The 24595-nt window shown below is 43.6% G+C and overlaps 1 protein-coding gene across 2 annotated transcripts in view; it reads right to left on the reverse strand.

Moving 5' to 3' along the window:
* LOC139406860 (sarcoplasmic/endoplasmic reticulum calcium ATPase 1-like) overlaps positions 1 to 22977 on the reverse strand; it is a 33545-nt gene extending 10568 nt beyond the window's left edge. Inside the window, exons 1-20 of one of the 2 annotated variants that reach the window (XM_071149961.1) lie at positions 22925 to 22977; positions 22571 to 22707; positions 21371 to 21388; positions 18918 to 19000; positions 16676 to 16780; positions 16044 to 16182; positions 12050 to 12130; positions 11427 to 11512; positions 11031 to 11186; positions 8906 to 9047; positions 8475 to 8641; positions 4140 to 4228; positions 3926 to 4028; positions 3637 to 3768; positions 3329 to 3454; positions 2948 to 3166; positions 2280 to 2391; positions 1725 to 1948; positions 1309 to 1529; positions 823 to 1025 (exon numbers count right to left, since the gene is read on the reverse strand). In XM_071149961.1, coding sequence (XP_071006062.1) covers positions 823 to 1025; positions 1309 to 1529; positions 1725 to 1948; positions 2280 to 2391; positions 2948 to 3166; positions 3329 to 3454; positions 3637 to 3768; positions 3926 to 4028; positions 4140 to 4228; positions 8475 to 8641; positions 8906 to 9047; positions 11031 to 11186; positions 11427 to 11512; positions 12050 to 12130; positions 16044 to 16182; positions 16676 to 16780; positions 18918 to 19000; positions 21371 to 21388; positions 22571 to 22688 — 2524 coding nt within the window. In that variant the 5' untranslated portion in view covers positions 22689 to 22707; positions 22925 to 22977. Of the gene's footprint in view, positions 1 to 822; positions 1026 to 1308; positions 1530 to 1724; positions 1949 to 2279; positions 2392 to 2947; positions 3167 to 3328; positions 3455 to 3636; positions 3769 to 3925; positions 4029 to 4139; positions 4229 to 8474; positions 8642 to 8905; positions 9048 to 11030; positions 11187 to 11426; positions 11513 to 12049; positions 12131 to 16043; positions 16183 to 16675; positions 16781 to 18917; positions 19001 to 21370; positions 21389 to 22570; positions 22708 to 22833 lie in introns of both variants that reach the window. The other variant, XM_071149960.1, reaches the window with a different exon arrangement.
* Positions 22978 to 24595: the final 1618 nt, after the last annotated feature.

The raw sequence follows: 24595 nt of genomic DNA on the forward strand, positions 1-24595 counted from the left end.
CCTTATGTTAAACGACACCGACCGCCACTGCTGTACGCCCATTGTTGGGCAAAGCAGCAGTCGGTGAGGGTTGAGGCTCTAAGTGTTTGACATTGGGTTGCAGTTAGATTTACGACTGAGCCAGGGATAGTTCAGGGTTGGAGTGTCGGACATAGCGTCATGAGGTACATGATAGTGAGCATATGTTGAACCTGGAACATGGCTCTGTTCCAATATCCACGCTAGCATTCTACATAACCCCTGTTTATACCTCCTGCTAACAGGTCCCATGTGGCTCAGTTGGCTTTGCATGGAGCTTGCAATGCCAAGGTTGTGGGTTTGATCCCCACAGGGCACAATTATGAAAAAGGTATGTGCTTTACTGTAAGTTGCTCTGGATAAGAGTGTCTGCTAAATGACAAAAAAAATGAAATATTTTGACCTGATCTTGTTTGTTTACACTTGGAAGATCTGATTTTCAATTAGATCACAACGAGTATTTTAATTGTCTACACCTGTCTAAAAATGTGGGCACAATTAGAATGTGAACAAAGGATGGGCTTTAGACACAATATCCACCTTAGCATACTACTGAGAAACAACATCCACACTAGCAAACTACTTAGAATGAGGCAGTGTATTGGTCATGCATTCACAATGATATTCTAGTGACCCCAATGGTTGTTGAAAGAAAAGGAGAGTAGGAGGAAAGCAGAATGGCCAGTGCATTTGTAATTGTATCGTTTTGTTTTGTATTTGGTGTTTTTGACGTGTTCCTGACTTCACAGAATACATTTCCATGAAAATGGACAATAAAAGTGTTGGTATGGTATGGTATCGTACCTCCAATGGCGAGGTATCTGAAGAACAGCCATCCAGAGATGAGGGGCTCCTTGGGGGAACGGGGCAGCTTGCTCATGATGTCCAGGTCAGGGGGGTTGAAGCCCAGGGCAGTGGCAGGGAGACCATCAGTCACCAGGTTGACCCACAGCAGCTGGACAGGGATCAGAGCCTCCGGCAGACCCAGGGCAGCGGTCAGGAAGATACTGAGAGAGATGGAGGGATGGATGATGAGCGAGGGAAAGAAAGAAAGAAAAAAGAAGAGTCATTTGTGACGAGCAGAGAGTCTTATTGATGTTCTTGCTCACAGTGGTGTCTTGGCCACTCATGTATTGGCAGTCAAGTAGTTATGCTGCTACTACAGTGAATCTCTGTCTTCCAGTAAGTCCCTCTGAATTAGCGGTCAACCACGGTTATGTCTCAGTTGTGGTGTGGTCACTCCCCCCCCCCCCCCCCCCCCCCCCACCCCACCCCACCCCGGACACTCACCAGACGACCTCACCAACGTTGGAGGAGATGAGGTAACGGATGAACTGCTTCATGTTGTTGTAAATGGCTCTGCCCTCCTCGACGGCTGCCACGATGGAAGAGAAGTTGTCGTCGGCCAGGACCATCTCAGAGGCCGACTTGGCAACGGCAGTGCCAGAGCCCATTGCGATGCCGATCTCGGCCTTCTTCAGGGCGGGGGCATCGTTCACCCCATCTCCGGTCTGGTGGAGGGGGAGGAAGAGAGAGAGAAGGAATAAAAGAGAAGGTAGAGAAGGAAGATGACTGTTAGTGTTGTGTTCTGGATGATATGAATCGTATTACTGCAAATATTCTGTTTTTTGTCATTTGGATGGTTGTACAATAAAGCTTTTGAGTTTTCAATAGATGTCTCCTCTGTTCCTGTTTCCTCCCCTCACCATGGCGGTGATCTCATCGAAGCCTTGCAGGAACTCGACGATCTTGGACTTGTGAGAGGGCTCAACGCGGGCATAGCAACAGGCCTTGCGGACTGCTTTTTTTTGCTCGTGGAGGGGCAGGTCGTCAAACTCACGGCCAGTGAAGGCTCGGCCAGTAGTGTCCTCATCCTCGGTGAAGATGCCAATACGACGGCAGATAGCCACGGCTGTTCCCTTGTTGTCACCTGGGAGGGAGGGAGGATAATGAGTTGTAAGATATTGTTTTTCAATTGATTTCAGAATGAACTATAATGGAGGAAAGACAACCAACAGAGAAGAGGTAGTTGGATGGAAACAGTGGGAATGATAAAGACATGGAGACAGAGAGTAAAAGGGAGTTAGGGTTTCAAAAATTGGGTAACTTTCCCAAAATCCCAGGTTTTCCAGAAATCCTGGTTGGAGGATTCCGGATTTCCTGTTTATTCTGTCTTTATTCCGGGAACTTCCAGCCGGGTTTTCTAGGAAACCAGGGAACTTTAGGAAAAGCAGCAGATTTTTACTGTCCAGTATACTGACCAGTGATCATGATGACACGGATGCCAGCAGCCCTGCACAGCTCAATAGCTCCAATGACCTCCTTACGAGGGGGGTCCAGCATGCCCACGCAGCCCACGAAGGTAAGGTCAGTCTGAGGACCACAGACAGAGAGAGAGAGAGGAGACGTAGGGCAAGTGCTTTAGAAATTAAATGAGTTGTTGTGCAAATAAAGCTTGAATGCAATGAATTTAGATAGAAATTCCAGTAGAATTGTTTGTATTTACCTAGTAATTATTATAATAATTTTTTTGTTTGTTTTGTTATTATACATTTTCCCCCCAATTGTTAGTTACGACCTTGTCTTATCGCTGCAACTCCTCAATGGGCTCGGGAGAGGTGAAGGTTGAGACATGCGTCCTCTGAAACTTCTTAACACTCTGCACACTTAACCCGGAAGTCAGCTGCACCAATGTGTCGGAGGAAACACCCGTTCAACACCACAAGGAGTTGCTAGAGCGCGATGAGCCCCCCCCCTACCCTATGGGGTTCCCAGTCACGCCTCAGCACTGCGATCCATTGCCTTAGACCACTGAGCAACTCAGGAACCCTTTTATTTACCTAGTAATTAATACAGTAAGTACTTTAATTCCTCTTCCCCCCCCTCTCTCCCTGAAGCGCTCCCCCCCTTTTCTCCTCTCCTTTCTCACCTCGTAGTCGCCAAACTTGGTGGCGTCTTCGAGGTTCATCTCTTCCATGCGGAGGGGTGTGTCGCGGGTGGCCAGTGCCAGACAACGCAGGGTGTCACGGCCGGTACCCCACTCCTTGATCACAGCCATGATCTTGTTCTTGACAGGCTCGGACAAGGGCACACGGGTGGTGCCAACGCGCACATATGCACACCTCTCAATAACACCCTCGGGAGCGCCCTAGAGATAGAGGGAGAGAGATAACAGTCAGGGCTCAAGGAGCATTTTGGAACTTTATCAACAATCACTGCAAGATTGCTATAGAGATTACTGATATGACAACGTCACTGGGGCGTTTACTCTGAGCATTTCCATAGAGACGGTTGCCGGGTATTCTCTCACCTTGACGAACATCTTGTTGCCGACAGCGGCCTTAGAGGACTTGGCTGGGGAGCAGAACACTGACATGGACTTCCTGTCTCTGGAGAACTCCAGGGTGAACTCCTTCTTCATCAGCTGCTTGATCACCTGGGAGAGAGACGGAGAGGACATGGGTCGGCTGGAGAGGGAGGAATGAGAGGGATGGAATGGGGGAGGAGGTTGGAGAGGGGAGCCAGAAGGAAAAGAGGGAGGTGAGAGAGGGTGGACTGGAGTGAGGGAGGAAATGAGGGATAGAGGAAAGGTGGCGGGAGGGAGGAAGAAAGACTTACAGAGCAACAGGCGTTGGCTCTGTCGGGCTTTGACAGGCCGCGCACTTCAGTGTTGAACACATTCATCTTCTCAACCAGGCAGCACAGAGCGGTCTCAGTGGCCTCGCCCACCTTCTCATAGATTCCCTTAGTCTGCAGGAGAGAGGGGAAAGACACTATCAGATCTGGGCTAGACTAATACACATATCAGATACATAAAATAACAGCTACACATATATATATACAGATACTGAGTGCTGACACACGCATGCACACACACACACACGCAAACTCACAAACACTCACTTACATCGTTGTAGTCCATAGAGGAGTCATTGCACAGAGCACAGATGGTGGACAGCTCCACCAAGCCATCATACTGGCCACACTTCACTAACGCACCGTTCTTAGTACTGAGAGAGAGATGGAGAAGACAGTAAGTCAGATGTGTGTGTGTGTGTGTGTGTGTGCGTGCGTGCGTGCGTGCGTGCGTATGTATGTGTGTGTTTCCAGGCTATACTCACACTTCTCCCTCGGGAGTGTACTTGGAACCGGAGATGTCAAAAGAACCCAGAGAAACGCTGTCTCCGTCCACTTTGTCAATAATGAACATCTGGAACCACATCACAAAGACAACACACACACACACTACTTAACTATGCATTTAAAAAAGCCAACTGAACCAATTTCTTAATCACCGTTATTTTGTGAGTAGGGTGGATTTTGGAAGGACAATAAATTGATCTAATGTATGTGTGAGTACATTTTTAAAAGGCAACAATGTATTTTGGGTTCGCTACGGTATATGCCCAAATGTTGAGCATACTCACAATCCTATTGCAGTTGGCTGCCTTACAATTGTACTTTGAATCAACAAACTCTGCTCGAGGTGAGCTGAATTTGAATAAGCTTGATGAGTAAAATTACAAAATGTATGTTTGCTCAAAACCACTGAAAAGCAGAGCCATCATTATTTTGTTTCCCAGCACGCTTTATTGCAGTTTGAGTTTTCAATACCTGTATTTTTGTATTCATACCCCTTGACTTATTCCACGTTTTGTTGTAGCAGCCTGAATTCAAAATGGATTCATTTTCTAATCCATCTACACAGAATACTCCATAATGACAGTGAAAACATGTTTTTAGACATTTTTGTTTTTGTCAATTTCGCACTAGCATTTTCCAGCCCTAACGCCAGGTTCTGCAATTTACCTGTCTAACATCAGCTCTCTAGCTTTGTAGGGGAGGGGTGGCAATATTTCAGATGTGTCCTTAAAAACACATGCAAAAGTGACAATTTCATGCAGTGCTAATGGGAAGTTTTAAGACTCATAAAAAGCAGGTCTTAGCAGTAATGCAGTTGATACTTACATGGATTTTGAGAGCGAAAGTGCAGCCTATCCAGCCATGATGCACAGTGAGTACCCATGGAAGAGAGATGTGATTTAATGCTGCTGAATCTAGTATTGAGAAACATAAACTATTGGTTTCCCACCCATTTAGTTTACTTTGATTAAGAACCAAGCATAGCCTATCCTTCCCTTAATCAAGGCTGGTTTAGCACCATCACATAGGTGTATATTTTTTTGCCTGGCCATTAGCCAACTAGCCAATGAGTAAGTTAGTTTTAAATGGTATACTGAGCGTACTTTGAAATATTTTGGATGTTTTTGCCCTCATGCTTTTTCATTTGGTATTCAAAATTCACATACCTGCATACTTCATTTCGCTTGTTTGAGTAGGCTTTCCATCTCCATTTTCAAAGAGCGCCCCTCACCCAATTAACGTTACCAAAGACACCCGCGCTCCTCCAAACTATTCAATCCTCCTATAATGCCATATCAATGCTGTATTTTTTTCAGAATCTCCCTAGGACATAGGCAACGATACAATTGACTGGAGTCTAGTTTGTATATAAACGTGAATGTTATGCATAAAGACATTTAGGCTTGCCCTGTGCACACATGCTAACGAATGAGATAAGTGATTTATGATATCAAGCTTCTGACCCAATCCTTATTAGAAATGTTGTTGTTGGTGCTGCAAGATTATGTTATAAATACTGTTATTGCATCAAATGGTTATTTTATGCAACAGAATAAAGGGTTCATAGAACACTCTCATCTGTGTGTATTTTACTGAGAATGGGCCTCTGGGAGATTTAATGCTGACAGAATATTTACAATGTCTTTGGGTGATAAAACTAACAAGACTACATTCCATAGCATGAGTTGGTGTTTCTGTACTGAGGTGCCAGGGTGGAGATGGCTCAGTATGGAGTTGGGGGCCAGACCCTAGTTTCTACACAATGAGAGCAGTCTTTACAGCAGATACTGTTTGCTGTGAATTATTAGTATCTTTCATACGAATCTTAACCTTGTGACCCATTCCATACATCTGTTGTTTGTCATGAACATCCAGGAGGATGGACTTTGCTATAAAATGCTGTGGCTCAAATCCGCTCATTGGGCTCTCAACGAATCACTTACGGGAAGGTCATTGACACAAAGTTAACTTGTTTTAAAGAAATGAAAAGTCTCTCCTTTTGATTAGAATAATTCCACGACATTGGTTTAAAAAACAGATTGTTTTTCATTTAATTTGATTGAAAACCAAATGTTGAAATATTCACATCCAATATTTCAAACTTAGAAATATTCACATCCATGGGTTTATGGTGATTAAGTAAGCTGCTACATGGTTCAAATGCAATGCAATTTTCATCTGCTATTTCTGTGGTGCAGATATTATCTGTAAGATGGTTCCATAATGTTTATAAAACATTACATTTGCCAGTAGTATAATGTTGTGGATATTTCCCCTTTCTCTTCATATTGGATCTCTATCCAGCACCTGTGAAAGGTTTGGATGTGCATAAAACCCTTCATAGTCTAAGATGCCTTGTTTGTATTATATGCCCACAGGAAGCAATTATGGTTCAGGTATCTGTATTTAGACATACCTATTTAAATGTCATTTCGTTTTTATTAGAATTTGATTACAATTATACACAGTCTTTTTAGGCCTTTATCAATAGCCTAGTGAATGTAATCTTTGTTATTGACTACGTTTGGCATGTCCAGACTGCAATTTACAGTAGGCCTAGGAGCCCCCTATATCAGTGCAAATGCTATAGCCTATTTAACAATGTATTTCCATTCTGAAGCAATGCAATGCTTATATAAACAGGTCGACTGCAAACATGTTCAACGTATGTTCAACGTATGTTCAACGTATGTTGCAAATATGGGGCAGGCTATTTAACGAACTAGGCTATAAGGGAGTAACATTCAAATTGGAGTTGATAACAATGCAATACACAAAAGACTGTCAATACACAACTTGAAGCAACCACCTATTTAGCCATGGAGCATGTTCTGATTGGCCAGTGAGGGGCAAGCCTCGACACACCCACAACTGGTTTATTTATCAAAACCCAGCCCTTTCAAAACCCAGCCCTTTCGCACCACCACCAGCAACTGTGCCTATAATTGTTGTGGTGAAAATAGCTAAAATATTTCTGACATACCCCTGAACCTATAGTGCTTACCGCCAGTGCTTAGATTTACCACTGCATTAGGTTTGTTGAAATAGACCCCAAAATCTCAATTTAAGGTATTTTAAATTCAGGCTGTAACAACAAAATGTGGGGAAAAAACCAAGGGGTATGAATACTTTTTTAAGGCACGGATTAGTTGATGACAAATAAATAACGTACACTGAGTGTACAAAACATTAGAAACACCTTCCTAATATTCACCAACTTTTGCCCACAGAACAGCCTCAGTTAATCGGGGCATGGACTTCAAGTTGTCGAAAGCGTTCAACAGGGATGCTGGCCCATGTTGACTCCATTGCTTCCCACAGTTGTGTCAAGTTGGCTGTTGCAGTATGTCCATTGGGTGGTGGATCAGGCTTGACACACAGGGAAACTGTTGAGCGTGAAAAAAACAGCAGCGTTGCAGTTCGAGACACAGTCAAACCGGTGCGCCTGGCACCTACTACCATACCCAGTTCAAAGGCACTTCAATCTTTTGTCTTGCCCATTCACCCTCTGAATGGTGCACATACACAATCCATGTCTCAATTGTCTTAAAAATCCTTATTTAAACTCTCATCCCCTTCGTCGACACTGGTTAAAGTGGATTTAGCAGGTGACATCAATAAGGGATCTTAGCTTTCATACTGGATTCACCTGGTCAGTGTTCCTAATGTTTTGTACACTCAGTGTACATTTTCAGAAACTAATCTAATGTGTTAGTAGTTGGATGTTTTGCACCCGTTACTGAGCTGCCTGTTCCAGTGTATATGATTTAGGCAGTCTCATTAATCAATCTTCCTTACCCCAGCAGTTATTCTCAATGCAGGTTGCGGGTGAATAAAAGTTACAATTGCTGGATATCCTCGCTCTGCATTCCAATAGGAATTAAACATCACTTTGCAAACCAGCATTGAGGTTTATAGCAACGTACAATTGAAAGGGAATCAGCTGCAATAGGATTGTGAGTGTTCTGCAATAGGATTGTGTTTAAATAAAGGTTAAATAAATAAATAATACAAATATATAATAATAATGGCATTCAGGTTGATTCAACGTACAATTGTAAGGCACGCAGCTGCAATAGGATTGTGATGGGACTCCTATTGCAGCTGGTTGCCTTACAATTGTATGTTGAATCCACACCTTTTTTACAGTGTGGTGGATCACTGGTGCGTTTGTGTGTGTGTGTGTATGTTTGAACGCACAGCGCACGTGTGCATGTTTGTGCGACGTGTGTGTGTGTTTGTGTGTGTGTGTGTGTGTTTGAACGCATGTGCATGTTTGTGTTTGTTCGACGTGTGTGTGTGTGTTTACCCACCTTGGTGACACACATCTGGTTGGTGGTGAGGGTGCCGGTCTTGTCGGAGCAGATGACGGAGGTGCAGCCCAGGGTCTCCACAGATGGCAGGGAGCGGACGATGGCATTCTTTTTGGCCATACGGCGGGTACCCAGAGCCAGGCAAGTGGTGATCACAGCGGGCAGACCTGGGGGGGAGAGAGGGGGGGGGAGAAGGGGGACAGATGGTAGAGAGAGAGAGGGGGAACGAGTGTTATTAGTTAGGCAGTGTGTTTGTGATGAGAAACCTTGCTTGAGACCTGAAGATTTGCATTAGTTCTGCTACATAGGCTTTAGCTCAGCAGGTTAACACAGTCTCAAGGGTGATTGGTTGATTGACTTTTGTCCACTTTATTTTGACCAGTCTAGACTATTTAGATTAGATTAGTGCTAGTCCAGTATCAGTTGCTTACCCTCAGGAATGGCAGCCACAGCCAGGGCCACAGCGATCTTGAAGTAGTAGACGGCCCCGCGGATCCAGGAGCCTCCATGAACGGGGTCGTTGAAGTGGCCAATGTTGATCATCCACACGGCAACACAGATCAGGGAGATGACCTGTTATGGAATAGACAACAAAAGGTTGTCAGATAAAGCCTGGTTTAAAATATATACAGTGCCTTGCGAAAGTATTCGGCCCCCTTGAACTTTGCGACCTTTTGCCACATTTCAGGCTTCAAACATAAAGATATAAAACTGTATTATTTTGTGAAGAATCAACAACAAGTGGGACACAATCATGAAGTGGAACAACATTTATTGGATATTTCAAACTTTTTTAACAAATCAAAAACTGAAAATTGGGCGTGCAAAATTATTCAGCCCCCTTAAGTTAATACTTTGTAGCGCCACCTTTTGCTGCGATTACAGCTGTAAGTCGCTTGGGGTATGTCTCTATCAGTTTTGCACATCGAGAGACTGAAATTTTTTCCCATTCCTCCTTGCAAAACAGCTCGAGCTCAGTGAGGTTGGATGGAGAGCATTTGTGAACAGCGGTTTTCAGTTCTTTCCACAGATTCTCGATTGGATTCAGGTCTGGACTTTGACTTGGCCATTCTAACACCTGGATATGTTTATTTTTGAACCATTCCATTGTAGATTTTGCTTTATGTTTTGGATCATTGTCTTGTTGGAAGACAAATCTCCGTCCCAGTCTCAGGTCTTTTGCAGACTCCATCAGGTTTTCTTCCAGAATGGTCCTGTATTTGGCTCCATCCATCTTCCCATCAATTTTAACCATCTTCCCTGTCCCTGCTGAAGAAAAGCAAGCCCAAACCATGATGCTGCCACCACCATGTTTGACAGTGGGGATGGTGTGTTCAGCTGTGTTGCTTTTACGCCAAACATAACATTTTGCATTGTTGCCAAAAAGTTCAATTTTGGTTTCATCTGACCAGAGCACCTTCTTCCACATGTTTGGTGTGTCTCCCAGGTGGCTTGTGGCAAACTTTAAACAACACTTTTTATGGATATCTTTAAGAAATGGCTTTCTTGCCACTCTTCCATAAAGGCCAGATTTGTGCAATATACGACTGATTGTTGTCCTATGGACAGAGTCTCCCACCTCAGCTGTAGATCTCTGCAGTTCATCCAGAGTGATCATGGGCCTCTTGGCTGCATCTCTGATCAGTCTTCTTCTTGTATGAGCTGAAAGTTTAGAGGGACGGCCAGGTCTTGGTAGATTTGCAGTGGTCTGATACTCCTCCCATTTCAATATTATCGCTTGCACAGTGCTCCTTGGGATGTTTAAAGCTTGGGAAATCTTTTTGTATCCAAATCCGGCTTTAAACTTCTTCACAACAGTATCTCGAACCTGCCTGGTGTGTTCCTTGTTCTTCATGATGCTCTCTGCGCTTTTAACAGACCTCTGAGACTATCACAGTGCAGGTGCATTTATACGGAGACTTGATTACACACAGGTGGATTGTATTTATCATCATTAGTCATTTAGGTCAGCATTGGATCATTCAGAGATCCTCACTGAACTTCTGGAGAGAGTTTGCTGCACTGAAAGTAAAGGGGCTGAATAATTTTGCACGCACAATTTTTCAGTTTTTGATTTGTTAAAAAAGTTTGAAATATCCAATAAATGTCGTTCCACTTCATGATTGTGTCCCACTTGTTGTTGATTCTTCACAAAAAAATACAGTTTTATATCTTTATGTTTGAAGCCTGAAATGTGGCAAAAGGTCGCAAAGTTCAAGGGGGCCGAATACTTTCGCAAGGCACTGTATGTAATGCAATTGTCATCATTACACTATTGGTTTCTTTACATTGTACGTCTATGGACAAGGTATGACTTTGGTTTTATTTCCCTGACACTGTTTCTAAATGCTTACATTTTACCATTTGTGGCTCAAATCCCACTGTCATTTTGTAATTTGGGTGAAATATCCCTTTAAAGTTGTATCAAATCAAAACTGGCAAAAATTGGCTACTTGACCATTTTAAGGCAGCGGGGAAACTAATCTTGTTGCAACAACTAAGGTAGTGTAGTAGTAGTAGCAGTAGTAGTAGTGTAGTAGTAGCTGTCTGTCTCACCTTGGAGAGCTGCTCTCCGAACTCGTCCAGTTTGGCCTGCAGGGGGGTCTTCTCCTGCTCTGTCGCAGCCATCTGGTCGCGGATCTTCCCGATCTCTGTAGAGACACCAGTCGCCACGGCTATGCCAATAGCCTTGCCTGAAGCGATGTTGGTGCCCTTGAGGGACGGACAGAGGGAGGGAGAGAGGGAGCGAGAGAAAGGGAGGGAGAGAGAGGGGGAGAAGGAGATAGAGGGGAGTGGTCAATTAAGGCTGTAAGGGTGGAGGAGATGAAGAGTGGAAGAGGCTCATAAAGAGAAGGGCAGGAGTGTGGAAAACAACAGTTAGATTGACAGAGATTCTGAGATGGAGGAATAGAAAAATAGATAGATGGATAAATATATAGGAGAGTCCCTCACAGAGAAAAGCATGTTCTTCTTGTCCTGGTTGACAGCTCTCATGTCTGGGACGGCATCGGTGTGCTTGATCACACTGACAGACTCACCTGAGCGAGGAGAGAGACAGAGCAGATAGAGTGATTTTTACAACAAAATAGTTTTACATGTATTTATATTAGGGCTGTCAAAAGATTAAAAACACTTAATAAAGTTAACTCTCTGGATTTGATTGCAAATTCCGAATGTAATTTAAGATTTTTCATACAAAAAAAACATATCAAGAATATTGACGTCTTGATTTGGTCTAAAATAATGGTTAGTCAAATAGATTTATTTTATTTTGGCCAAATTGAGATATCACACTTTATTTAACCTCAATGTCAACTTGTTTTTACATGGCATTGTAGATTTTAGCTGTATAGATTATGTATTTTGGATGTTTTCAGTGTTTTCAGATTCAACGCTTTCAGACAATGCGAGAGAGAGAGAGAGAGAGAGAGAGAGAGAGAGAGAGAGAGAGAGAAAAAAGTGCACTGAAATTACAAAAAGTTAACTTGAGTTAACTGATTAACTCTGACAGACCTAATTTATTTCCATTGTAGTCTTGTAAAGGGGGTTAAGACAGAGTTGATAATATCACTCACCGGTGAGGATGGACTGGTCAACACGCAGAGTAGTAGAGTTTATTTTGACGAGTCTGATGTCAGCGGGGACTTTGTCACCAACTGGGGGAAGAAAAAAAAACATACACTGTGAGAATGGCGCTGGAGGGGATGGCTGCCATTTTACGGGCTCCTAACCAACTGTGTTATTTTGTTAGTTTTTTTTTGTGTTGTTTGTAATTTATTTTTAAACTTATTTTGTACATATTGTTGCTGCTACCGTCTCTTATGACCGAAAATAACTTCTGGACATCAAAACAGCGATTACTCTTTAACAAGTCAGACGTGAAGGATATACTGCTTTCTCGGGAACTGCCAAAATCCCTGTCATTTGCATGAAGAAAAGACGGCGAAAAAGAGGGCGGAGGTCGGGCTGCCTTCGAAGAATTCGTAGGCGAGTGAGTAATCCTCCACTACCATCCATTCTATTGGCCAATGTGCAATCATTGGAAAACAAAAAGGATGATATACGATCAAGACTACCCTACCAACAGGGTACTAAAAACTGTAATATCTTATGTTTCACCGAGTCGTAGATGAACAACGACACGGATAATATAGAGCTGGCGGGGTTTTTCATGCATCGGCAGGACAGAGAAACTACGTCTGGTAAGACGAGGGGTGAGAATGTGTGCCTATTTGTCAATAACAACTGGTGCGCGATGTCTAATATTAAAGAAGTCTTGAGGTATTGCTCACCTGCTCTCCTGTACTCCCTGTTGACCCACGACTGCGTGGCCAAACACAACTCCAACACCATCATTGCTGACTGCACAACAGTGGTAGACCTGATTACCGACAACAATGAGACAACCTATAGGGAGGAGGTCAGAGACCTGGCAGTGCGGTGCCAGGACAACAACTTTTCCTTCAATATGAGCAAGACAAATGAGCTGATCGTGGACTACAGGAAATGGCGGGCCAAGCACAGGCCCCCATTAACATCGACTGGGCTGTAGTGGAACGAGTCGAGAGTTTCAAGTTCCTTGGTGTCCACATCACCAACGAACTATCATGGTGCAAACCCACCAAGACAGTCGTGAAGATTGCACGACAACACCTTTTCCCCCTCAGGAGACTGAAAAGGTTTGGCATGGGTCCCCAGATTCTCAAAAAGTTATACAGCTGCACCATCGAGAGCATCCTGACCAATTGAATCACCGTATGGCAACTGCTCTGCATCTGACTGTAAGGCGCTACAGAGGGTAGTGCGTACAGCGCTGTACATCACTGGGGCCAAGTTTCCTGCCATCTAGGACCTATATACTAGGCGTTGTCGGAGGAAAAACCCCCAAAATTGTCAAAGGCTCCAGTCACCCAAGTCATAGACTGTCCTCTCTGCCGCCGCAGAGCAAGCGGTACTGGTGCGCCAAGTCTAGGACCATAGCCTCCTTAACAGCTACTACCCCAAGCCATAAGACTGCTAAACTGTTAATCAAATGGCCACCTGGACCCCCCCCCCCCCCCCCCCCTACCTACATGTACAAATTACCTCGACTGACCTGTACCCCCACATTGACTTGGTACCGGTACCCCCTGTATATAGCCTGGTTATTGTTATTTTATTGTGTTACTTTAAAAAAAAGTACTTTCGTTTATTTGGTAAATATTTTCTTAACTCTTTTTTGAACGGCCTTGTTAGTTAAGGGCTTGTAAGTAAGCATTTCACTGTAAGGTCTACTGCACCTGTTGTATTCGGCGTATGTGACAAATAAAGTTGGATTTGATTTTTAGTTCAAGGTAGCTGTCTCAACTTTATGCATATACACACAAACTCCACTCCACTTCAGAGTTCATTTAACGTATGTTCAAACAGAATTACTACATTTTCATTCACAGTCTTTATCACAATCAAGGTTTTCCCTGGTTAACATTGTGCTTATTCTGAATTTTTACAGTGTATTCTGACAATACACTGCTTTTATACACTGTCAAAATGTCCCCATTTGACATTTTGACTCTTCAGTATGGCAAAATAGAGAGAGAGAGAGGGTGTGAAAGAGAGAGGGAGAGAGAAAGAAGAGAGAGAGAATTGATAATAGAGAAAAGTCCCCTCATCCAACTAATATTGACTCTCGAGACTAAGTTTATTAACCTCTACCAACCCAACAAAGCTTAAGGACAGCACTCAGACAGTCTGATCCAACCACATTATAACCAAACAAAAAATTAAAATATATTACCTATTCGGAAAACATTTGTACTATTTACACATTGTAACAACACTGTGCATAGTTAAAAATGTAACATTTCAAACGGCTTTCTCTTTTGAAACTTTTGTGTGCTTCATTTTAACTGTTCATTTGTGATTGTTTATTTTACATGCTTTGGCAATTTGAATTGAATGTACATGCCAATAAAGCCCATTTGAATTGAATGTACATGCTAATAAAGCCCCTTTGAATTGTGAGAGAGAGAGAGAGAGAGAGAGAGAGAGAGAGAGAGAGAGACTGACTAGTTTTAACACTGTGGATGAATAGTGACACTGAAAGCTGACCCCACAGACAGACAGACAGAAAGAGAGGGAGAGAAAGACAGAGAGGGCGAGACCTTGGGGACACAGTGATATGGAGAGAACAGGTGTATGGGAAAAAGTGAGAGAGCGAGAGAGAGAGAGAGACAGGTGTTAGTAATAAGCATACACGTTATCTCTCTATCTCTCTCTCAAATTCAAAATCAAATTCAGATTGCTTTATTGACATGAAATACAATTTGTAGATATATCGCCAAAAAAGTATAGTGGTACAGCATTTCAGTACAATGCAATGAGGATAATGAAATACAGTTCATTTCAGTAGTAATAATAACAGCACATCTAATCATGCATACAGGTACAACACTACTGCTGTTGTATTGTGGAATCTTCGGTCGATCAGTTTTATGAAAGAAAAATACGATTATTTAAAAAAAATAAAGAATGGTTAATAAATAAACAACAAAATGGATGATGGTTCCACTATGTATTACTGTCAGTTACATACCATCTCTTTCTTGTTCTCTCTCTCATTCTCTCTATACCTCCCTCTCTCTTACCCTCTGATTGCCTTAAAATGACCCACTGTCTCAAGGACACAAGGATAGCCTCCCTCCCTCCCTCCCTCCCTCCCTCCCTCCCTCCCTCCCTCCCTCCCTCCCTCCCTCCCTCCCTCCCTCCCTCCCTCCCTCCCTCCCTCCCTCCCTCCCTCCCTCCCTCCCTCCCTCCTTCACACAATGACACTTAGTCATTGTCATACACTCTCTATCCCTCTCTCTTTCTTACCCTCTCATATACACACGGGCACACACACACACTCAGATCAGTGGTTCCCAATCTTTTTCAGTTACAGTACAGAATTGTACTCTGCCCTGAGTACCCCCGAAGTACCCCCTCATGTGCATTTTACCAGTAGCTCTATGGTGTCATGAGTCTTCTCAAGTACACTCTGTGGATAGGCCAAGTACCCTCAGGGGTTCTAGGGCCTACAGTACATAGTGCACTACTTTTGACCAGAGCCCTATGGCTATAAAGTGAATAGAGTGCTCTTTGGGAAGTGCCTGTCAACCAGTAGACTGGCAATATTCACTATGGGTATTAGGCCTTGATTTTTTGGAAGAGGTGGTATAATATATTAGCAAACCCTAAAGACGTGATGTCCATCTGCGAGGATTTGACAGATTCAAGCACTTTGTGACAAATTGTACACACTGTGATAAAAATTGTTGTAAAAAGGGCCATATGCTTTCATCTCTACACCTTAATCTCTGATAGGCAAGGTAGATTGTTTTTCCGCTTACATCAGATCTACATTTATTTTAGTGGCTTGTGGGTATTGGGGCTTGGGCTTATAGGGGTAGAAGTTGCCCTTGGGTACAGATCTAGGAACAGTTTACGCCTAAATCTGAGCCCTTTAGTCATTAGGAGAGAAAAAACCCAGATCAGTGTTTATGGGGTTATACAGTTATTACGTAAATCTGAATCACTGAATCTGAATCTTACCGGACACCTCCACCACATCTCCAGGGACGATCTCCCTGGCCTTGATCATCTGGACGTTCTTCCTGTCCGACCGATAAACCTTCCCCATCTCAGGCTCATACTCCTTCAGAGCCTCGATGGCGCTCTCTGCATTGCGCTCCTTCAGGGCAACAATAACCCCACAGAACATCAGTTCCTCCTATTCCTCCTGACCTCCCTTCCAGAAGTGTAAAGCCTGACTTATGCCAATATGCCCACCCCCTACACCCCCTACACCCATCACATCCACCCCCTCCCCGCTCCCTTGTCTCATAACCCCCCTATGTGTGAATCCTTGTGCATAGTTTCCAAATGACCACCACAAGGCCAATATGGACCTGCTGCTTGTGGCTTGCAGTAACCCGATCGTCCCTCTGTATTTTTTACTGTGGGTTTGGGGGCTGATGCATTTTCCCCTATAACACCCCTCCCCCACCCCCGCGGGTAACACATTCTGACCCTCAACGGGTAAACTAACGCACGTGATGTATTGTGTGTGTGTGTGTGAGGGTGTGTGTGTGTGTGTGTGTGTGTGTGTGTGTGTGTGTGTGTGTGTGTGTGTGAGTGTGTGCGTGCGTGCGTGTGTGCGTGTGTATGTGTTTCAACTAACTGACCTGCCAGACTCCAACGATGGCATTAGCAATGAGAATGAGGAGGATGACTAAGGGTTCCACAAAGGCTGTGACTGTTTCCTCACCTTCCTCAAACAAGGCCAGCACCTGAAAGCAAGAGGGAGGGAGGGAGGGAGGGAGGGAGGGAGGGAGGGAGGGAGGGAGGGAGGGAGGGAGGGAGGGAGGGAGGGAGGGAGGGAGGGAGGGAGGGAGGGAGGGAGGGAGGGAGGGAGGGACGGAGGGAGGGAATTTATGGTTATTGATAATGGAATGGAATGCACTTTTATGACACTTGACAATATGCGCCCGTAACAGAAACACTTTTTTTCCACTATATGCCAGCCTTTTTTGTCTGTGTGTCCGTGCACGTGCATGTGTGATAGAGGGAGTTGTGTGTGTGTGTGTGTTTCTTCACGTGTGTATGCGCGTCCGTGTACGTGACTGTGTAACGAGTTGTTGTCACTGGTCTGTTTAGGAAAGGGTGTGTTGACATGGACACAGATCAGTTATGGTCCACTGAAGCAGAGGAAGAAGCAATCTAACCCACAGAGAGAGACAGAAATCCCTCCATCCCTCCATTATTGTATACATCCATCCATTATCCTTTATTCCCTATTCCTTTGTCCAAACCGTCCTCTTTTACCTTCTTCCATCGCCTCTCCCTTCTCTACTCTGTTGTTCCTTAGTGCAAAGATTTCATTCTTCCATCATCTTTTCCCTTTCTTTCTTTCTTTTTTCTTTCTTTCTTTTTTTCTCTCTCTCTTTCTTTTGTTTGTTTGTTAATTTTTTGTTGTTGTCTCTATCCATTTATTCTGTTATTCCCTCTCTTTTAAGATCTCTATGTCATTCATCCTCTCTGTATTCTCTATTCTAAAATATACTGCATTGAAATCCATTGAAGCCTACTCACACGTACCATAGAACCTTTCCATTCCAAAACTTTATTTGAAAGCACATGAAAAACATTACACTGATATTGCCAATGCATTTATATATTTATACAGTATATTAACTATATATTATGCATTTATTAATTACATATTACTATCATTACAGTGTCTTTCTCAACCATATATGTTCCTGTCATCTGAAACAAACAATTCCATTGTGCAATACAATCTCTCTCTCGCTCTCTCGCCGGCAATCCTTTGTTCCTTTCATCCCTGACCTTTGTGGAAGGATACAGTTTCTCGGCCTGGCTTGAGACTCTCTTAAAATAACACTCTCTCTCTCCCCTCGCGCCCTCTTGCCACACAAACGCACGCACGCATGCACACACACACACACACACACACACACACACACACCACGCACACACACAGTACATCGCACACACTACGCACACACACACACAGTACATCGCACACACACACCACGCACACACACAGTACATCGCACACACACACACCATTCTTTCTAAGGCCATAATGACAGCTGGTCAGGGACAGAGTGTAAAAGGTTGGGGTGGGGGGGTTAAAACATTATGTCACCCCTCTACTCCAAAACAGATTTGAAGAGAGAGAGAGCTAGACAGGAGGGCAGATGGGAGACAACAGTGAAATGAAATAGTGAAAGAGAGGGAGGGAGGGGGGAGGGAGGGATTCCTAGAGTGAATGAGCGAGTGTGTGTGAGTGAGTAAGCGAGGGAGTGAGGGAAGGAGAGAGGGAGGACATCAATCCATATGAAATGACCGGTCACAGCATGTGTTCTGTGTGTGCGTGTGCGCAAAGCATAACTGACCTGTGTGTGTACAGTATGTGTCTTTCATAGTGCAGGTATGTAACCTTGTGTGCATGCATGTGTGTGTGCGCGTGTGTGTGCGCGTGTGTTAGCTGTCAGTGTCATCTCAGAGCCTCTGCCACCATGCACACCTGCTACGCTGAAACATTTACCCATCCTGCACTGGGGTCAGGAGAGGAGGTGGAAGGAGGAAATTGACAGGAAGTGACTTCACAATGATCTTACAGGTGCTAACACCAACAAACACATAAATACACCCAAACATATCGACCTGTGTAGACCCTACCCTCTATGCACTTGTGGAGATCTGAGAGGACTCAGTAGGTATTATCAATACATGAATATCTTCCCCTTGCTCTCATTACACCAATTATTGAGGAGAAGACCAGATAACATCACTTTACCCTGTCTTGTGTCATTACTCTGCAATATTTTCCCTGTAACCCATAGCAATATCTATACTCCATAGTCGGTCAAAATCAGTGACAACATTTTGTCTACTTACAAAAGAGATGCAGGCAGCCAGCAGAAGGATTCTGACCAACAGATCCTCAAACTGCTCTACGACCAACTCCCAGATCGTCTTACCTGAGAGAGAGGAGAGAGGAGAGAGGAGAGAGGAGAGAGGGAGAGAGAGAAAGAGAGAGAATGTCATTGGATGCTGTAGCCAACCATTGCCTTGATGACAGCTTTGCACACTCCTAAGATCCCCATGCCAATGCCAAGCATCGGCTGGAGTTGTGTAAAGCTCGCCGCCATTGGACTGGAGCAGTAGAAAAGCATTCTCTGGAGTGATGAATCACACTTCACCATCTGGCAGTCCAACAGATGAATCTGGCTTTGGTGGATACCAGGAGAATGCTACCTGCCCAAATGTATAGTGCCAACTGCAAAGTTTGGTTTAGGTGGAATAATGGTCTGGGGCTGTTTTCATGGTTCGGGCTAGGCCCCTTAGTTCCAATGAAGAGAATTCTTAACGCTACAGCATTCAATTACATTCTAGACGATTCTGTGCTTCCAATTTTGTGTTTGTGGAAACAGTTTGGGGAAGGCCTTTTCCTGTTTCAGCATGATAATGTGTGCACAAAGCGAGGTCCATAAAGAAATGTTTTGTCGAGATCGGTGTGGAAGAACTTGACTGGCCTGCACAGAGCACTGACCGCAACCCCATCTAACACCTTTGGGATGAACTGGAACACACACTGCGAGCCAGGCCTAATCGCCCAACATCACTGCCCGACCTTACTAATGCTCTTGTGGCTGAATGGAAGCAAGTCCCTGCAGCAATGTTCCAACATCTAGTGGAAAGCCTTCCCAGAAGAGTGGAGGCTGTTATAGCAGTAAAGGGGGGAACAACTCCATATTAATGCCCCTGATTTTGGCATGAGATGTTCAACGAGCATACATACTTTTGATCATGTAGTGCATGTCTGATCTCGCAAACAATGCAAAGTAGCTCTAATCTAGAGCCAAGCGTGTTGATTTTTAATCCGAGGGTATCCTGTTATTGACACACTTGTTCAATTATGCAAAATAAAGTGACAACAACAGTAATTAATGAGGCAGCCTGGACAGGGCAGGTGAGTGCAAATAGGGTAGACAGAGCAAGTGTTTGGTTGCTGCAGCCTTTCCTTTATGTTGGTGTGCTAATATATGCAAATACACCCATTGTATTTATGCAAATTAGGCACATATACTTTCCATTATTGTAACACACAATTAAAAAAATTATATGTATAACAAATATTTTTGTTGTTGAAATTTTACAATAAATTTAACACCTAAATTCCCACCTAAACCCCTGGACTCCATTCAATATTTGTCCGTGTCAGTAAAATGTTTTATGTGCTATAATTCAGTCAATATCTGATGGTTTATACAAATTCTAAAAGTTTGGAGTACCTTCATCCATTGTCCAACTGTTGCATTTAATTAGAATTGTTCTTAAAACCTTTTAACAATTTCGATGACCATTGCTAATGTCTCTATTGGCATCATGATGATTTAGTACTGTCAGATGTGAGAATCATCACCGTTACAGGGAGGGATAGTCAGTGTGATAATAATCTCTCATGGGCAGACAGACACACGCAACACAACTGGAAGGTTCCCACTAGATAACACAGCCACAAAGTCAAAGTGGTGTGTTTCATAAAAAATGTATCCAAGCAAAAATGACCTTTTTTGGTTAAGGTTAGGGTTAGGCATAAAGAGAAGTGTGGTTAAGCGTAATGTTAAGGTTAGGGTTCGGTTTAAAACACCGGAGGTTGCTAAGGGGAGGAAGGCTCATAATAATATCTGGAATGGAGTGAATGAAATGGTATCAAAAACATGGAAACCGTATGCTTGATGTGTTCAATACCATTCTATATATTCTGTCCCAGCCATTACTATGAGGAGGTCTTCTCCAACTGAGGTGCCACCAGCCGCCTGGGGTTTCAAATCAGATTTTAAGAAGAGAAACTGTGGAAATAGGTGTGGTTTATGACTTTGTGACTGTGTAAACTAGTGATAACCCAACTGAAGCATCTGACGCCATTATGCAAGTTTTTACTTCTGGGTTTTCAAGGTTTTGTGTGACAGATGTGATGGGTAAGTGAGGACACAGATCTGTGCATAGGAATATCCTCCTCTTTCAGGGTTATGACACGTCTGACAACAAGAGCAATCCCATTCACATCCTCCTCTTCCTTCTCTCTGAAGTGTGTAGCCACTCCCTGTCAAGCATCTGATTTGGATAAGAAATATGGCGACTGACAGGATGCCCATCATCCCAGGCAGGAAGCATAACAACAGGTGTGTGATTATGTGTGTGTATGCGTGTGTGGCAAGAAATAAAGAGGTAGTGTGACTGATGGGATGTGTAACCTCCCGGACACTGGGACGGAAATAGGAGTGTGTGTGCAGACCGACCACAGACAGGTGTGTGAGGGGCAAAGATAAACGTTGGTAACTCACCAATCTCAGCTGGGAGCTCTGTAAAAGGGGAAAGCGAAGAGAGGAGATTATTAGCATAGCATTGCTATTTGATACTAACATTGCTAATTGAGGATAGCATTAGGCTTGCTACCTCTACCTTTGATAGCAGAAATGCTAATTATACACTGTGATTAAATGTAAAGGACTAGATTTACGAAGCCTTTGTTCTCGCCTGTTTAACGGTCAGATCAGGTCTTTGAAAATACAGGTGCAAACATTTGCACTTGATACACATGACTATAGTTAATTAGCTAAAAACCTTTACTTTGCTCATGTCATCCACCTTTTCATTGATAACTTACGTCAGGATTGAAATCTCTCTGAACTCATTTCTACAGTAGCCATAGAAAACCTTTGTCCTTCTCACCGACCTCTGATTGGTTAGCCAATTAGAGCCTTGAGTCTGTCATTGCTTTTCATTGGTTGGATGAGACAATGACTATACCAATGCTTCATATCATGATTTACGCATGGATGACCAAGAGGAAACATTTTTATAAAATATTATCATAAGCCTCATAACTTAACTTTTGCCGCTGTATATCTTGGCTGATGCTTAGCCACTCAATGTTATTATAAAGTGTGCTAACTGCAAATATACAAAAATTAAAGGATTGATACAACGGATATGGAAGTAGAAGTTGTCAGGAACTTCTGGAAACCAACCAATCAACCACAATAGGGAGCCTGTACTGGACTGATCACAAACTACACTACCCAAGCATCCCTTGGTGCCGCTGACCTTGAAATGGTATCTGACACACCATCACAAGGTCACGTGAACCATTTTGGTTGCCGCGCGCCAATGTGTCAGTCAGCCAGCCAGCAGCCAATCACAAAGAGACAACATCCGACCTTCCCCTGGTCATAACCAAAACAAAGACTAGCTGTTGTCCAAGCCAGTGGAACACCTGTTGCTGTCTGTCTGTCCCTCCATCGCATTCATCCTTTCCACAGCATTTAGCACCAATGAATCCCATTTTGGGTCCAAACCTCTACACCCAACCAGATCCTCTTCCTTTTCCCCTTCTCTTCTTCCTCCTCACCATTATCTTTCCAACAAGCCCTATCCCTCCTCTTATCCACCTCCATGTCTCTCTGTCCATCCCTTGGTTTCTCTATGCTTTTCCATCAATCCACCCATCTATCCATCCATCCATCACAGTCTCTCTTTCTCACCGTTGTGACCATATCTGGCCAGGTTCTTCTTGAACTGTTCTGGTGTGAGGCCGGTGGTCTGGTCGACACCAAAGTATGACACGACCTCTTCCGAATCTTTTGCGTGTGCATTCTCCATCCTCACCAAACAGGAGACTCTTCAGGAGAAGAGAACAAAACAAAGATACGTTTAGGACACGTCTATCCGGTAATGCGTGGCTTGGTGCAGTAGGTAGTTCTCCAGTTATGAGGTTTTACAACCAGAGAAATTAATTGTTACCCACCACTTTATAAAAGTGTGGGATGGGGATAAAACCTGTCAACCCCCTTCGTTCGCTCTCTCCCCTCTCTCTCTCACTGCTCTTTCTCACTCACTTCTCCGGCAAAACTGGAGCCCTGGACTGACAGAAAGTGCAACCTGGCACAGGCTCCTGAAAAGTTTTATATGGACACAAAAGTGAGGCGATTGGTGCTCTCTCACCATGCGCTTGCACCTCATTGGCTGAGGGGAGCAAAGGTGGGTGGCCCGGGAGGGCCCTATGAGGGGGGGGGGGTCACGCATGGAAGAATTGGGCACCAACTGCAGAGGGTTGTCCGCTGTGTGCCGTCAAACTGAAAATAAGATACATTTTTGGATCGAGCATGGTAAGTAGAACAGGGAGGGGGAGATGGGGGCAGCGGTGCTTTGAATCAGAGGTAGGGGGCTTTGAATGATGGGTTCAGTGTGCTACAGTATGTATGGCAGATAGGACAGAAGGGGGGTAAAGATAGAGAGGCAGAAAGAGATAAAGAGAGAGGGGGGGTACAGAGAGAGAGGTAGATAGAGATATATAGGATATATAGAGAGAGGGGGTACAGAGAGAGTGGCAGATAGAGATAAAGAGAGAGAGGGGGTACAGAGAGAGAGAGGCAGATAGAGATAAAGAGAGAGAGGGGGACAGAGAGAGAGGCAGACAGAGAGTACAGAGTGAGTTTTAAACTTCCTTAATAAGCACAATGTCTTGAGTAAAAACCAAATTGGATTTATACCCAAACATCGCACGACCGATCATATTTCCACCCTAAACATCCTGATAGAATAACATGTCCACCACAATAAGACCAAAGTGTATGCTCGCTTTGTTGACTTCCAAAAAGTATTTAATTCTATTTGGCGTACAGGACTGTTCTATAAAGTTATTGAAAGCGGTGTAGGGGGTCAAACGTATGACATAATTCAATCAAATGGCATAACAGACATGACTATTTAGAGGGGAAACAGGTGCAGCGTCAATATTGGCAAGAGAAGAACAGAATTCTTTAACCAAGGGTGGGGCCTTTGGAATAGTTGCAATCTCAGCCCCACGCTCTTCAATATTTACATCAATGAATTCGGACACTATTCTAGAAAAATCCTCAGTCCTTGGTGTTAGTCTCCACAATTAAGAGGTTAAATGCCGGCTCTTCGCAGATGACTTGTGCTTGCTGTCACCCACAGTACATGAACTCTAGCAGAGTCTGGACCTGCTGGACCTGCTAGAGCAGTACTGCTAGACCTGGGCCCTGGCAGTAAATCCCAAAAAGATTTTAAAAATAATGATTTTCCAGAGAAGATCCAGATCAGGGAATTAGACCGAAGTTCTCAATTGGCACAAAATATATAGAGTACTGCACACACTACAATTACTCAGGTTTAAAACTAAGCTCAATTGGACACCTAAATGAGGCAGAGAATGAACTGAGAGGGAATTCTACACCATTAAAAAACAAATTAAAATTAAAAATACCTATTCAAATTTGGTTAAAACTAATTGAATGTGGTATTGAACAAATTTTGTATAATTATAGTGGTCTGGATATATTCCAAGATCAGGTTGTGGGTTGTCTATAATAATTCATAATTCCTTTAATGTTTTTAAAATATCCAGATAAAAATCCCAGAATGCATTAAATCCAACACTGCGGTATGGAAGGGGACATCTCGTGACTGTCACGTTCTGACCTTAGTTCTTTTGTTATGTCTTTGTTTTAGTATGGTCAATGTCACGTTCTGACCTTTATTTCCGT

This window comes from Oncorhynchus clarkii, chromosome 4 (genome assembly GCF_045791955.1).
Source record: "Oncorhynchus clarkii lewisi isolate Uvic-CL-2024 chromosome 4, UVic_Ocla_1.0, whole genome shotgun sequence".
Taxonomy (NCBI): domain Eukaryota; kingdom Metazoa; phylum Chordata; class Actinopteri; order Salmoniformes; family Salmonidae; genus Oncorhynchus; species Oncorhynchus clarkii.